The sequence below is a fragment of the Gekko japonicus genome, unplaced genomic scaffold (assembly GCF_001447785.1).
Source record: "Gekko japonicus isolate JY-2015 unplaced genomic scaffold, Gekko_japonicus_V1.1 scaffold78, whole genome shotgun sequence".
NCBI lineage: Eukaryota > Metazoa > Chordata > Lepidosauria > Squamata > Gekkonidae > Gekko > Gekko japonicus.
In genome coordinates this window covers 1,221,433-1,236,355 of record NW_015165236.1, presented here as the reverse complement: position 1 = coordinate 1,236,355, position 14,923 = coordinate 1,221,433, and the positions used below count along the sequence as shown (strand labels likewise).

The 14,923-nt window shown below is 54.7% G+C and overlaps 1 protein-coding gene across 2 annotated transcripts in view; it reads right to left on the bottom strand.

The window, feature by feature from the left end:
• Positions 1 to 6,236: 6,236 nt before the first annotated feature.
• The window catches only part of PTX4 (pentraxin 4), a 12,576-nt gene continuing 3,889 nt past the window's right edge, over positions 6,237 to 14,923 (bottom strand). For both annotated transcript variants that reach the window (XM_015409931.1, XM_015409933.1), the window contains exons 2-3: positions 9,126 to 9,939; positions 6,237 to 7,057 (exon numbers count right to left, since the gene is read on the bottom strand). In XM_015409931.1, coding sequence (XP_015265417.1) covers positions 6,417 to 7,057; positions 9,126 to 9,939 — 1,455 coding nt within the window. In that variant the 3' untranslated portion in view covers positions 6,237 to 6,416. The remainder of the gene's footprint in view (positions 7,058 to 9,125; positions 9,940 to 14,923) is intronic.

The following is a 14,923-nucleotide window of genomic DNA, read 5'->3' as shown; positions in this document are numbered from 1 at the left end:
ATTCCCCCGCCCCCGATTTATTGTATTTATTAGAATTGTATTTATAAATTGTTGTTAACCTCCCTGAGCCTCATTGGGGGACGGTGGTGTATAAATCAAGCGAATATTGTGTGTGTTTCTCTGTGGGATGGGTGCCAAAAAAATGGGGTTGGGAAATTCCTGGAGATTTGGGGGTGTGAAGCCTGCGGAGGGTGGGGTTTGGGGAGGGGAGAAAGCTCAGTGGGTAGGATGCCCTAGAGACCCCCCCTCCAAAGCAGCTGTTTTCTCCGGGGGGGGGGACAGGATCGCTGTCATTCTATGAGATCTCCAGGCCCCACCTGGAGACTGGCAACCCCTAGGCTGCTGACATGCAGAGGGAAACTGGGGCCAGTCTCTCCGAGAGCCAGTTTGGTGTCGGGGTTAAGTGCGCAGACTCTAATCTGGGAGAACCGGGTTTGATTCCCCACTCCTCCTCCACTTGCACCTGCTGGATGACCTTGGGCGAGCCGTAGTTCTGTCAGGGCTGTTCTCTCACGAGCAGTCCTCGAGAGAGCTCTCTCAGCCCCACCTACCTCTGTTGTGGGGAGGGGAAGGGGAAGGAGATTGTAAGCCGCTCTGAGACTCCGAGTGAAGGGCCGGGGGTATAAATCCAATCTCTTCTTCCTCTTCTCTTCCCTGGGGAACACAAAAACCAGACCCTCCGCAGCACTGATGGCAACCCCCCCCCCCCAGCAGCTTTCTTGCTGAAAGTCTCCCCTGCTTCACAGGTTGTCAGAGAAGGAGGGCCTACACTACAGGGCTGGTTCTCTGGCTGGATGACCCGAGTGACTGTCGAGGCGGCACAAGAACGAGGCACTGCAACAGGGGCTCGGCTCCCTCCAGCCGGGTTGCCAACCACCAGGTGCGGCCTGGAGCTCCCCCGGAATGACAGCTGTTTCCCAGACTACAGGGGTCAGTTCCCGTATTCAAAAAATGCAGCTTCGTTCTGTGGCGCCACATCCCCGCTGACCTTCCTCTCCTCCTGAAACCCCCACATCCTCAAGCTTCACCCCCCCCATACAGACACACATCTTCAGGAATCCCCCCACCCTGAGCTGGCAAAAAAGCAGCACGAGAGGGGAGGTGAGTAGAGCAGAGCCCCCTGCGGGGCTGTCTTGCGCCGGGGTGATCAGATCTGGTGCCCCATCTCTAGCAGGGTGAGTGGGTCATAAAAACATAAGAACATCAGAGAAGCCCGTGTGGGATCAGGCCAGTGGCCCCTCTAGACCAACACTCTGGGCCACACGGTGGCCAAAAATACCAGGGGGCATCAGGAGGTCCACCAGGGGGGCCAGGACACCAGAAGCCCCTCCCACTCTTGCCTCCCCCCACAGCACCAAGAAGACAGAGCATCACTTTCCCAAGACCGAGAGTCCCTATCTATTTTTTTGTTGTTCAGTCGCACAGTCGAGTCCGACTCTTCACGACCCCATGGACCAGATCATGCCAGGCCTTCTGGTCTTCCGCCGTCCTCTGAAGTTGACTCAATTTCATGTTCATTGCATCGATGACACTGTCTGTACCTTGTGGCTAATAGCCACTGATGGACCTCTGCTCCATATGCTTATCTAATTCCCTTTTGAAGCCATCCATGCTTGTAGCCGCCACCACTTCCTGTGGCAGTGAATTCCATGTGTGAATCACTCTTTGGGTGAAGAAGGACTTCCTTATATCCGTTCTAACCTGACTGCTCAGCATTTTCATGGAGTGCCCACGAGTTCTTGTATCGTGAGAAAGGGAGAAAAGTACCTCTTTCTCGACCTGCTCTTTCCCATGCATAATCTCATAAACCTCGATCATGTCACCCCCTTAGCCGTCGTTTCTCCAAGCTAAGGAACTCCAAGCGCTTTAACCTTTCCTCATAGGGAAAGTGTTCCAACCCTTTTATCATCCTACTTGCCCTTTTCTGCACTTTCCCCAATGCTATAATATCCTTTCTGCGGTCTGGTGACCAGAACTGTACACAGTACCGAAAAATGAGGTCGCACCATCGACCTCAACAGCCCCCCAGGAGCAAATAGCGCCATCCACTGCCATGCCGGAGAAAGAAAAGTGCCTGGAGCGCCTTCCTCTCTGCCCAACTCCCCTCCGGGCCACACACTCTGGGGCGTGTCTCTCTTGGCCGTGCTCCAGTGTGCTAGTCTGGGCTTTCTCCTCTGTCCCCGCGGATCTTCGGACGGCCTCACAATGCAGAAGGGAGTGGAGGGAAGCCGGGAAAGAACAACAGGGCTGGGTGACTCAGGGCCTCCACGCCGCTGGCTCTCGCCCCGTCACCGGACTTTCCGTCCTGACCAGGTTCTTCCCGGACCGGCTGAGATCACCTGATCGGCAAACACCCTGCGAGCGTGTTGGAAGGAAGCAAACCCAGCAGGTCTGGCGGCGACTTTGGGCTGGGAGCGATCGTTCGGGCCACGTTCACTGCTTGGGATGTCCCAGATCTGTGTCATCTGGGTCCCACTTGGAGGTGAGAAGAGGCACTCAGCACATGGCCGGACGCTCCTCCCCAACCATCCAGTAACTGCAGAGAAAACATTTCCAACAGGGGAATGCTGGGTCCCTCACACAGGAGACGTCTCTGTTGGGCTGTGTTCCCTCTAAGCTGAGTCAGTGTGAGCTAGTTCACAGTTTTTTTAGCCTCCGGCTCACACATTTTTATCTCACCTCAGGAAGGATGGCTCCAGACAGGGCCGGCTCTTTCACTAGGCCAACTAGGGCGACGGGCTAGGGCGCAGATCTCCCAGGGGCGCAGCGAGGGCCCTGCCGCCGCCACCCACCCTCCCCCAGCATGGCTTTCTGGGCGCCCGCTCCACAGGGTGCCCCTTCCCGCCGGCTCGCTTTGCCTCACGCCCCGCCTCCTCCGTCCTGCTCAGCGTGCCCCTTCCCACCAACTGGCTTCGCCTCGCACCTCCTGAGTCAGTCGATTGTGCAGACTCCCTCCGTGTCGTCTGCCTGGAGCCCAGGTGAGAAAGGCGGACGAGAAATGGCATCACGCCATAAAATGGAAACCAATCTTGCATTTCAGGGGCAGGCTCGCTTAGGCACCTCCCTGCTGCCGAAGGACTTGGGGCTGGACCGCCGGGCGCCTTCTCTGGGCTGGAGCCTGGGAAACCAAGTTAATGTATGCAGGAGCCAAATCACTCGCTCACAGCTTCAATCCCAGTAGCTCACAAAGCAGAATTTTTGCTCACAAGACTCCACAGCTTAGAGGGAGCTTTGGTGCCCAGTACCTTTGAAATGGGAGAGGCCCTTCTTCAGTCGGTGTTTAAAGTGTCGGACTAGGACCTGGGAGAGCCAGGTTCGAATCCCCCCACTGGTGCCATGGAAGCTCGCCGGGGGACCTTGGGGCCAGTCACGCTCTCTCAGCCTAACCTACCTCACAGGGTTGTTGTGAGGATAAAAATGGAGGAGAGGAGGTGAGGATAAAAACGGCGGAGAGGAGAATGACGTAAGCTGCTTTGTGCAAGATATAAATAAAGTAAAAGAAATGTTCTCAACCCCCCTCCTCACATGGCTGTTTTCTCCCCGCTTTGCTCTTGTGCTCCCTTCCACCTGCCAGAAAAGGCCGGGGGAGGAAGAAGGGGAGAAAACTGGGCAGCCCCAGCCCAGCGGGACACATTCAGCAAAGGAGTTCCCGGGTTCAGCGAATGCACCTGCAGCGCCTTAAAGACTCAGAGCTAAATGTGCTGGAAGCCAGCTAATGCCAGAAGAACTTTTTGTTCTAACCCACCGGGTTTCACGGTGTTCTTAAAGAAATACCCAAAGGGGACGACACCCAACTCTGCTCTTGGGAGTCCTTGGCCCATCCCCCGAGTGACATTTGGCTGGGAGGGGAGGAAGCAAAGGAGAACGCTGTGGCTCAGACGAGAATGGAATTTATTATCAGCGCCCTTCCCAAGATTGTTCCTCTTATGACATCCTGGTCTTGGAAAGAGCAAGCCCGCACATGGTCACAGATCCAGAGGAGTCCACCGTGTGAGTCTGTCGCTGCAAAATAGCAAAAAGCCCAGCAGCACCTCTAAGACTCACAAACTTTATGGTAGCATCAGCTATTCAGGAAACACAGCTCTCTTCGTCAGGTGCGTGGAAGGCAGGAAGAAACTGGCCAGAGATATATGAAGAAGAAGAAGAAGAGATTGAATTCATCCCCCGCCCTTCACTACCCAAAGGTCTCTCAGAGCGGCTTACAAACTCCTTCCCCTGCCCCTCCCCACAACAGACACCCTGGGAGGCAGGTGGGGCTGAGAGAGCTCTTGACAGGAACTGCTCTTTTTTCAAGGACAGCTCTTATCAGAACTACGGCTTGCCAGAGGGAATCCAGCCAGGTGCACGTGGAGGAGGAGTGGGGAATCAAACCCGGTTCTTCCAGATTAGAGTCCGCGCACTTAACCACTACACCAAACTGGCTCTCCATATGGGTGGAAAGGGGAGGGGGAGCAGCTGCAAAAGTCATGAAAAAGGCCGAATGAGCATTCAGCCTTTTTCACGACTTTGGCAACTGCTTTGCATTTACACGGCACTTCCTGCATCCTCTTCCCCCTCCCCTTAACCATCTATATATCTCCGGCCAGTTTCTTCATAACCGCCAAGCACCTGACGAAGAGAGCTGTTTCTCAAATCGCTTATGCTGCAATAAAATTTGTTAGTCTTAAAGGTGCTACTGGGCAGGGAGGTGACGGATGCTACGGGACGGGGAGGACCGAAGGACACGGGACAGGAACCCCCCTAGACTTTTCCTCTCGGCCTGTATTCTTCTTCAAATGTAAGCAGCCGGAAATGGGGCATTAGGCGAGGGTGGGCTGAAACTGTCTTCCTTCATCTCCAGAGCTGTTTCCCCACCCGTGTGGGGGAGAATACGGGGACCACAAATAGGAAGCAAAGCAGATGTCTGTGTGTATGGGGGGGGGGAGTTTTATGCAGGCAAATGGAAGGGGTTCCACAGCCCCTCCCATGGCTGCTTTTCGTTACAAACTACAGTGGCCCAGTTCGCAGACGGCCTCCCCCCCCCCCGTGGCTGGAGGTTCGGGAAGAAAAGGCTCCCTCGGGGTAAGGAGGAACCCCACTGCAGGGCCAGAAAAGCACCAAGTGTCCCTGGCGGTGGGCGGCCCCGGAAAGGACTCCTCTGAAATGCTGCTGGATTCGAGTCCAGGAACACCCTCCTGACTAAGGAGTTTCAGGGCGTCAGGTTTCGAGAGGCCACGCTCCCTCCGTCAGCCACACGAGTAGAGCAGAGATGGAGATCTTGGGAGTCCTTTTATCCTAGGGATGCCAGGCTCCAGGAGGTGACTGGAGACCCCCCCAGAATTACAACTGGTCTCCAGGACAAAGTGTGCGTTCAGTGGCACCTTTAAGACCCACAAAGTTTAATTCTGGGGATAACCTTTTGCGTGCGTGCCCACAAAAGCTTATCCCCAGAATTAAACTTTGTGGGTCTTAAAGGTGTGCATGCAGACGAAAGCTTATCCCCAGGCTAACCAAACCCAAGGCCTGGTCCTTTGGGGGAATCCGCCCGGTTTCTGAGTGTGGACAACCAGGATTAGCAGTTGTGTGTATCAGGAGAGTCTGAAGCATCTTTTGAGGGGGGGATCTTTGTGGTATCGTGTTTCTGGAGAACAGGACGGCGGGCAGCTGAGCAAGACTGTAAGTAGAGTTGCCAAACTCCAGCTGGGGACTGGAGTTCTCATGGAGGTGCAACCAGTGTTCCCTCTAAGCTGAGTGAGTGTGAGCTAGCTCAGTTTTTTTAGCTCCCGGCTCACGCATTTTTGTCTCCGCTCGGGAAGGATGTAGCTCCAGAGCAAACTAATTTACGCAGTAGCCAAATCGCTGGCTCACAACTTTTAATGCCAGTCGCTCACAAAGTAGGATTTTTGCTCACGAGACTCCACAGCTTAGAGGGAGCACTGATGGTGATGATGATATTGATTATAAGCAGTGTTCCCTCTAAGCTGAGTTAGTGTGAGCTAACTCACAGATTTTTAGCCTCTGGCTCATACATTTCTGTCTTCGCTCAGGAAGGATGGGGCTCCAGAGCAAACTCATTGATGCAGCAGCCAAATCGCTGGCTCACAACTTGAATGCCAGTCGCTCACAAAGTAGAATTTTTGCTCACGAGACTCCACAGCTTAGAGGGCGCGTTGGTTGCAACTGAGCTCCAGACGACAGAGATCAAGTTCCCCTGGAGAAAATGGCTCCTTTGGAGGGTGGACTCCGTGGCTTTGTACCCTGCTGGGGCTCTTTCTCTCTAGGGTTGCCGGGTCCCCCCCCCCTGTATGGAGGAAGTCCTCCCTAGCATCCCAGTCTCACGGAACCCCCTCCCTCCTCAAGTTACACCTTCCCTGGGCCCTGCCCCCCAAATCTCCAGAAACTCCCACGCTGGAGTTGGCAACCCTGTTGGTGTTCCCTCACGGGCAGTGTTCGAGGCAGCTGCAGGTCACCTTCTGCACAGCCCCGCTGAGCTTTGTGACGTTGGCCAGAGAGAGGACCGGGCCCCGAGGGAGGCCGTTCCCGGTGGCGATGCCCGAGACCTCCCCCGGCGACAGCACCCGGTCCCACATGGCCCAACCCGCCAGGTGCCCCACGAAAGCCTCCGAGGGCTCAAACCCCCCACCGAGCGTGTCCTGCTCTTGGCCCAGGACGAGGGACCCTCCTGCGGGGACCTCGTAGCCCTTCTGGAACCTGGAGCCCATGGAAGCCAGCCTCCTGTCCACGTAGAACCAGTACCGGCCCTGGATCGAGGACCAGATGACGCACAGGTGGTGCCACCGGCCGTCCAGGAAACGCCCCACCGGCAGCTCCCGGAAGGCCGGGTCCCCGATGACAAAGTGGATGGCGTTCCGGGGTGCCGCGTCCCGGCCGTGCAGCACCAGCTTGTTGTCGTTGTCCTCGGTGGCGTAGGACAGGATCGTGCCCAGGTAGCGGGCGCTGGTCCTCACCCAGCTGCAGAGGCTGAGTTCCAGCAGGGCGGTGTGGAAGCTCGGCCTGAAGGCGGCAAAGTTCTCCGTGGAAGCGTTGGGGAAAACCAGCATGGTGCCCACGTTGCAGACTGCCAGGGACAAAGAGAGAGAGAGAGGTCAGGCCCAGGGGTCGCCCCCCCCCGGTCCAAAACAGTCCAGTGGCACCTTTAAGACCAAGCTTTATTCAGGTACAAAGCTCTCCCTCCTCTGTGAGGGCGGATCTGCACGTCCCCCCCCCCAATAGCTAGCAGTCCAAAACAGTCCAGTGACACCTTTAAGACCTTTAAGTTTTATTCAGGTTCAAGCTCTCCCTCCTCTGTGAGGGCAGATCTGCACGTTTCCCACTGCCCCTAAGCTACACATATCCAAAACAGTCCAGTGGCACCTTTAAGACCTTTAAGTTTTATTCAGGTTCAAGCTCTCCCTCCTCTGCGAGGACAGATCTGCACATTTCCCCCCCCCCCCAATAGCTAGCAATCCAAAACAGTCCAGTGGAGCCTGAGCGGTGAGTGTTGCCTTCTGACACACTTCCGGTGATGTCAGGGGGTGTGGCATATGCAAATGAGTTGTGCTAATTAGTTATGCTAATGAGCTCCTGCACCTCTTTTTCTGCGAAATGACCCCTGGTCAGGCCCCACATTGGATGAGCAGGAGTCACAGGGCCGGACTGGGAGCCAGAGACCTCCCTCATCCACATGGTTTCCCATTCAGCCCATCAAGTGTAAAGCATTTCTGCACTGGCAGCTTGCTCTAGAGAATCTGAGGAATTGAGCCGTAAGGGTTGACTTCGCAGTTGCACGCATTCCCTTTGCACTGTTTCCCCCCCCCTCCAGCTTATTTATTTGTGTATTCTGTATGCATTCTGCACCTATACACAAAACCCGCATATTTTTGAGCTAACTGGGTGCTTTGACTAAGATGAAGAGAAAGGCAGACATCTTTCAAAACTTTTAACTGCAGACCAGTGTTCCCTCTAAGCTGAGTTAGTGTGAGCCAGCTCACAGTTTTTTAGCCTTTGGCTCACACCTTTTTGTCTTAGCTCAGGGAGGATGGCTCCAGAGCAAACTAATTTATGCAGTAGCCAAATCGCTCACTCACAACTTTAATGCCAGTAGCTCACAAAGCAGGATTCTTGCTCACAAGACTCCACAGCTTAGAGGGAACATTGCTGCAGAGCCAACCCCTCCCTCCCTCCCTGATTCTGCAAAAAGAAAGGGAAGGGAGGGGGGAAATCCAGGCCCACACAGGCAAGACGGATGCATTTGGGAGCCCTGGTCCTTTATATTTACTGATTCGTTCTTGTGCTCTCTCTGGCTTTTTAAATGTTTGCCTGAGCGGGAGGACACGCCCTCTTCTGTCTTTGGAGGAGGAGGGAGGGAAAACAGAAGGGGGAGGGGGCGTCAACCCTAAAGAGAGAGAGATGGAAACAGGGGAGGGGAGCGGGCAGCACTTAAATACCCGCAGAAACAATTCTACTTTAGCGAGGATTAGCAATTTGAAAGCAAATGAGAACGAAGAATCGCAGCAAAAGGAGTTTGGTTAGCTGCGGGGCGACAGTGTGCAGGAAGCGGTCTGAATGCAGATTCCAGTGAAACGAATGCAGAAACAAGAGAAAGCCCTGACACAAACTGGGAGTGAAGAAGGAAAGGGGGGGGGGGGGAATGCAGAACGGAAGAGTAGGATGCGCTCTGAAACCGAGGCAAAGTACGGGGGCAGAAAGGGCCCATGTTTCAGTGACAGAGTTTCAGGAGAAAAGCTACATTCGGTCCCAGGAGAACCTGAGAGACCAGGAAGAGTTTCGGGGTAAAAGTTTTTGAGAGTCGAAGCTCCCTCCGTTAGAAACGTCGCATCTGACCGAGCCCGGACTCCCGAAATTGTAGACCCTGGAAATCTCGTTGGTCTCTAAGGTGTTACTGGACTCGAAACTAACAGTGGGGGAAATCAACTGCGGCCTCCTTCCCCTTCCCCCTCCGCACAACAGACACCCCCTGTGAGGCAGGTGGGGGCCGAGAGAGCTCTCTCGAGGACTGCTCCTGAGAGAACAGCTCTGAGAGAACTTGCGACTGACCCAAGGTCACACCAGCAGCTGCATGTGGAGGAGTGGAGGATCGAGGGGAAGCACCTGGCCCTCGGGAGCCCCAGTTCCGCTAGACCTACTTGTTCCTGGGGGACGAGACACTTGGGGCACCTCCCGCTCTTCTTCTTCGGAGGCCTTGTCCATGACCGGCCTCTCCTGCCGGAGGCCTTGGGGCTCCGACTGAGGGGGCGCCTCCTCCTCCTCCGTCTCCTCCTGCGGGGATGGCTCCTGGCCTGGCAGCGATCCGTTCTGAGCCCGGGCCTCCAGACGGCGGTGCTCCAGCTGCAGCAGCTTCTTCCTCTGCCGGTGCTTGGCCCGCAGCTTCTTCAGGGTCAGGCCCTGCCCGGCTGCCGCCTCCGGCTCCTTCTCCGCGGGGCTCCGGTTCAGCAGGGGGGCGGCCGCCAGGGCGCTGGGCAAGAGGACTTCGTTGTGCTCAGGGGGAGCCTTCACCAGCTGCTCCAGTTCGGCCAGCTTGGCTCCCTGGTTCTTCAGGGCGTCCTGCAAGCTTTCCAGCACCTTCCGCTGGCTTCCCTGGCTGGCCTGCAGGGCTCGGGTGTCCTCCCGGCGCCTGGCGAGTTCTCGGGTCAGGTTGGACAGGAGGGCATCCTGTGCCTCCCGCTCTGCCGCGCCCTGCCGCTCTCGCTCCTGCCAGGCGTCCTCCAGGGCCTGCACCCGCAAGGCCGCCTTCCTGGTTTTGTTCTGCAGCTTCTTCGCCCCGCTCTTCAGGTCCCGCAGCTCCTCGTGCAGGGCTCCGTGCGTCACGTTGGCGGCGGACTCCAGGGCCTCGTGTTTCGACTCCAGGCGCCTGAAGCTGGCATCGACGTTGTAGGACACGTTGTAATTGGCCGCAATCTCCTGGAGGCGCACCAGGGTGACTTCTTGGAACCGGCGGAACTGGGGAAGGAAGGAAGGCAACGTTAGGCCTCGAACGAACTCTTGCAGGTGGCGTTTGGTGTGGGGACGGGCGTTGGTCAGGAGGCATTGCACACGGCCTGCCCCTTGCTCTCTGGTAATGGAATAAGAGCCTGTTTTCACTTGCCAGGGGTCGTTTTGTAGAAAAAGAGGTGCAGGAGCTCATTAGCATAGCTTATTAGCACAACTCATTTGCATATGCCACACCCCCTGACATCACCGGAAGTGTGTCAGAGGCAACACCCACCGCTCAGGCTCCACTGGACTGTGTTGGATTGCTAGCTATTGGGGGGGGGGACGTGCAGATCTGTCCTTGCAGAGGAGGGAGAGCTGGTACCTGAATAAAACTTGGTCTTAAAGGTGCCACTGGACTGTTTTGGGCGGGGGGGGGGGGGGCCGCTCTGCAGCTTACCTGGCTGCTTCTTGCTCTGACTGAGGGCTGCTGGGAGCAGGGGGCGGGGCTTGTTGCATGTGCCCGCCCCCTGGGCTCTTTACTGCCGGAGCTCCGCTCCTGTGCGCTCCTGCAGGAAATGACCCCTGCTTGTGACACCTCAAAGTGCCTTGGAGTCCTCCTGGCTACCTGAGAGTAAAGGGGAGGAGGGGATCGAGAAATCAAGTTGTTGTGGCTGATATGGGCTTTGGCTGCCCTGATTCACTTGGGAAAGCGCTCCAAGACCTAGAAGCAAAAAGCATCATAAGAACACCAGAAGAGCCCTGCTGGATCAGACCAGTGAGGGTCCATCTAGCCCAGCCTCCCGTCTCACACAGTGGCCAGCCAGTTCCTCTGGAGGGCCAACAATGGGGCAGGGAGGCCGAGGCCTTCCCCTGAGAAGAACCTCAGAAGAGCCCTGCTGGATCAGACCAGTGAGGGTCCATCTAGCCCAGCCTCCCGTCTCACACAGTGGCCAGCCAGTTCCTCTGGAGGGCCAACAATGGGGCAGGGAGGCCGAGGCCTTCCCCTGAGAAGAACCTCAGAAGAGCCCTGCTGGATCAGACCAGTGAGGGTCCATCTAGCCCAGCCTCCCGTCTCACACAGTGGCCAGCCAGTTCCTCTGGAGGGCCAACAATGGGGCAGGGAGGCCGAGGCCTTCCCCTGAGAAGAACCTCAGAAGAGCCCTGCTGGATCAGACCAGTGAGGGTCCATCTAGCCCAGCCTCCCGTCTCACACAGTGGCCAGCCAGTTCCTCTGGAGGGCCAACAATGGGGCAGGGAGGCCGAGGCCTTCCCCTGAGAAGAACCTCAGAAGAGCCCTGTTGAACCAGACCAATGAGAGTCCATCTACTCCAGCATCTCCTCACACGGAGGCCAAGAAGTTCCTCTGGAAGGCCAACAACAGGGCATAGAAGCCAAGGCCACCCCCTGGCACTGGGATTCAGAGGTCGACTGCCTCTGAATGTGGAGGTTCCCTTCAGTCACCATGGCTCGTAGCCACTTAGAGACCTCTCCTCCATGAAACTGCCTAATCCCCTTTGGAGCCCTGCCTTGGCGGCATTCTGGCACCGTTCCTTCCACATGACCTACAGAGCTCACTCGCTTGGAAAAAGAGTGGAACAGAAGAGGGGAAGACCTGAAAACTGGATGATGATAGGAAGATGGTACTGTGTCCGATGTGACCCAAAAAAACACTTCCGTTTGGGTGCCAACGGCTTTAGGCTACCCAGACCATTCATGCTCGAGGTGCGATTTCAAGAGGGAATTCCCCAGATCCTTGGTAACATCCTTTGGCCATCGTGTGGCCATTTTGGGGCTGAAAAGGAAGGCAAGAGCATTTTAACCCAGTCACTTACTGTCAATGGGATAGCTGGACGACCATCTTTCGGGTATGTTGCAGGGCTCTCTTTCGGCTCTGCTCCTGCAGAGTGCGGGGGGTTGGACTAGATGACCTGCAAGGTCCCTTCCAACTCTAAGATTCTATGGTTCTATGATACAAACTTTGGAAAGTGGGGGGGGGCGCTATGTTTCTCCACCAACCTCGTTGGAGCTCATAAGTTAGCCCGACTATATTTAGGAAGACGTTTGTTATTGAACGGGACTCGAACTATTTATAGCGTTAACTGGAAATCGTGCCTGGGTATAATTAGGAAAACCAACATACAACAAGTACCGTGCACAGATGATTATAACATAGCATATATGTTTTTTGAAAAATATTTTTACAATAATTTCTTCATATATAATTAATCATCTTAATCACAATTCACAATATAAGAGATATCAAAAATATCAAATATCATCTCCAAGAATCTCAAAAGCTATTGTACAACCTTATAATTAACTAGAAATAAGGCCCGTTGTGGAAATAAATACAACGGGATCTAGAAAGAGGCTCTGGGAGAGTGCTCTGGCTTTGGGCAAACAGTGTCAGTCTGCTTTTAAAACATGAACCTGGGACCTGCACACCACCAGAATACAGCAGGTTCCATATGTAACTGACATTCCAACTGCCTTGCGGGGGGGGGGGAGTTTGAGGTGTGGAATGGAGTGAAGTCCAATCAGCTTCCATATGCAAAAGACCAGGTTGTTGCAGCAGTTGTGGTGTGGGCAGGACCCGGGCTTTGCCTTCTGATTGGTGGCGATATATGCTGAGGAGCAGTGCCATCAGCCATACACTAAGGGAGTGCATTTTAGAATTAGAACTTTGGCACCCACTATTCAATTATATATAAGGAGAGATAATAGTCCTCCTCTGTTAAATAAAAGTTTCAAAAGGGAGGACTCCTTAAAGTCTCCTTATAACATATAACATATAATTTCTACATAATTATATATGTAGAAATTATTGTAACAATATTTTTCAAAATATATAAAACTATTTATGATATGCTATAATCATCTGTGCACAGTACTTGTTGTATGTCGGTTTTCCTACTTACCGTGGGTCCTTGTTTGGTTTTGGGTATGTTGTTGTTCAGTCGCACAGTCGAGCCTGACTCTTCACGACCCCATGGACCAGATCACGCCAGGCCTTCTGGTCTTCCGCCATCCGTTTTGGGTATAATTAGGGCCAATCTGAATGTCACGTGAGAATTCCCTCACTGGAACTCCCGATATGTTTTCTGGCTCAACAACAACAACAACCTACCCCCCACCCCAGCCAAGCCAGCCTGTTTCCCAGACTAACAACCAAGGCTCCCTCTAAGCTGTGGAGTCTTGTGGGCAAAAATTCTACTTTGTGAGCTCCTGGCATTAAAGTTCTGAGTGAGCCATTTGGCTACTCCATAAATTAGTTTGCTCTGGAGCCCCCTCCTTCCGGAGCGAAGACAACAATGTGTGAGCTGGAGGCTAAAAAACTGTGAGCTAGCTCACACTAACTCAGCTTAGAGGGAACACTGCTAACAAACCCCCCCCCCCCAAAAAATGCTTTTAGACTCAGTAGAGAAAATCTAATCTGTCTGTCTGTTTCCCCCCTACTTGGGTTAAAAGCAGCCTTGATGGGGGGGTCGGGACAGTTTTGATCAGAGAACAGCATGCCCACCCCCATCCTCGGCACTGCACCCCCCCATCCAGATCAATCCCCCGGCTGTTAATAGGGTTGCCAGCCTCCAGGTGGGGCCTGGAGATCTCCCATTTTTGCAGCTGAGAGAAAATGGCTGCTCTGAAGGGTGGACTCCGTGGCATTGTACCCTGCTGACGCCCCTCCCCTCCCCAAGCTCCGCCCTCTCCTGGCTCCACCCCCAAAGTCTCCAGGTATTTTCCAACCCAGACCCAGCAACCCTAGCTGTTTAGGGTCAGGTTACACCCAGGGGTCATTTCCTGCAGGAGCGCACGTGAGCGGAGCTCCGGCAGTAAAGAGCCCAGGGGGCGGGCACATGCAACAAGCCCCACCCCCTGCTCCCAGCAGCCCTCAGTCAGAGCAAGAAGCAGCCAGGTAAGTTGCAGAGCCCCCCCTCGGCCCCTGGTCCAAAGCAGTCCAGTGGCACCTTTAAGACCAAGTTTTATTCAGGTACAGGCTCTCCCTTCTCTGCAAGGTACTTCTCCCCGCCCCCCCCCCCCCCCCAATAGCTAGCAATCCAAAACAGTCCAGTGGAGCCTGAGCGGTGGGTGTTGCCTTCTGACACAACTCCAGCGTTGTCAGGGGGTGTGGCATATGCAAATGAGTCACGCTAATGAGCTCCTGCACCTCTTTTTCTACGAAATGACCCCTGGTTACACCTATTCTTTGTACTCCCAACATAACGAGCGTGTTAACTCTGGCAAGTTACCCAGCATGATTCATGTACTTCTTTGGTTACTTCCTGATAATAAATATTTTAATGATTATTTCTCAGTCGGGGGGGGGTTATATTGGGAAGTGACTTTCGTGGAAGTCGGTGAAGCGGCTTGTGATACGTTAGATGCCTGGCACCAAGAAAGTTTATAAAGGGACTCCTGCCCCCGCTACCTTGTTGTGTGTTCGGGACGCCAGCCTCCAGGTGGGGCCTGGGGATCCCCTGGAATTACAGCTCAGCCCCAGACGACAGAGATTGGTTCCCCCTGGAGAAAACGGATGCTTTGGAGGGTGGACTCTCTGTGGCCTTGTACCCCACTGAGGTGGTCCCTGTCCCCCCCCCGGGCCCCATCCCCAAATCTCCAGGAGTTGGTTCCCCAACCTAGATCTGGCAGGCCCCCCTCCATGCCCTGCCAGTGACCGGGGGGGGGGGAAGGAACTGGCGACCCTATAAGTGCCGTAAAGTCACAGCTGAGTCAAGGCAACCCCAGCGAGGGGCTTTCAAGGCAAGTGAGAAGCAGAGGTGGTTGGCCATGGCCTTCCTCTGCAGAGCCTTCCTTGGTCACCTACAGCTGGTGTCCCTGGCAGTGTTTCCCCCCAGCCCAGTTTGAGAAACACACTCAGCAGTTCTGTAGAGAGGAAATATTGATTAATTAATAAAGGAGGAGTACAGATCTCAAGAAGAAGAAGAAGAAGAAGAAGAAGAAGAAGAAGAAGAAGAAGAGATTGGATTTATACCCCATGGCCCTTCACTACCCA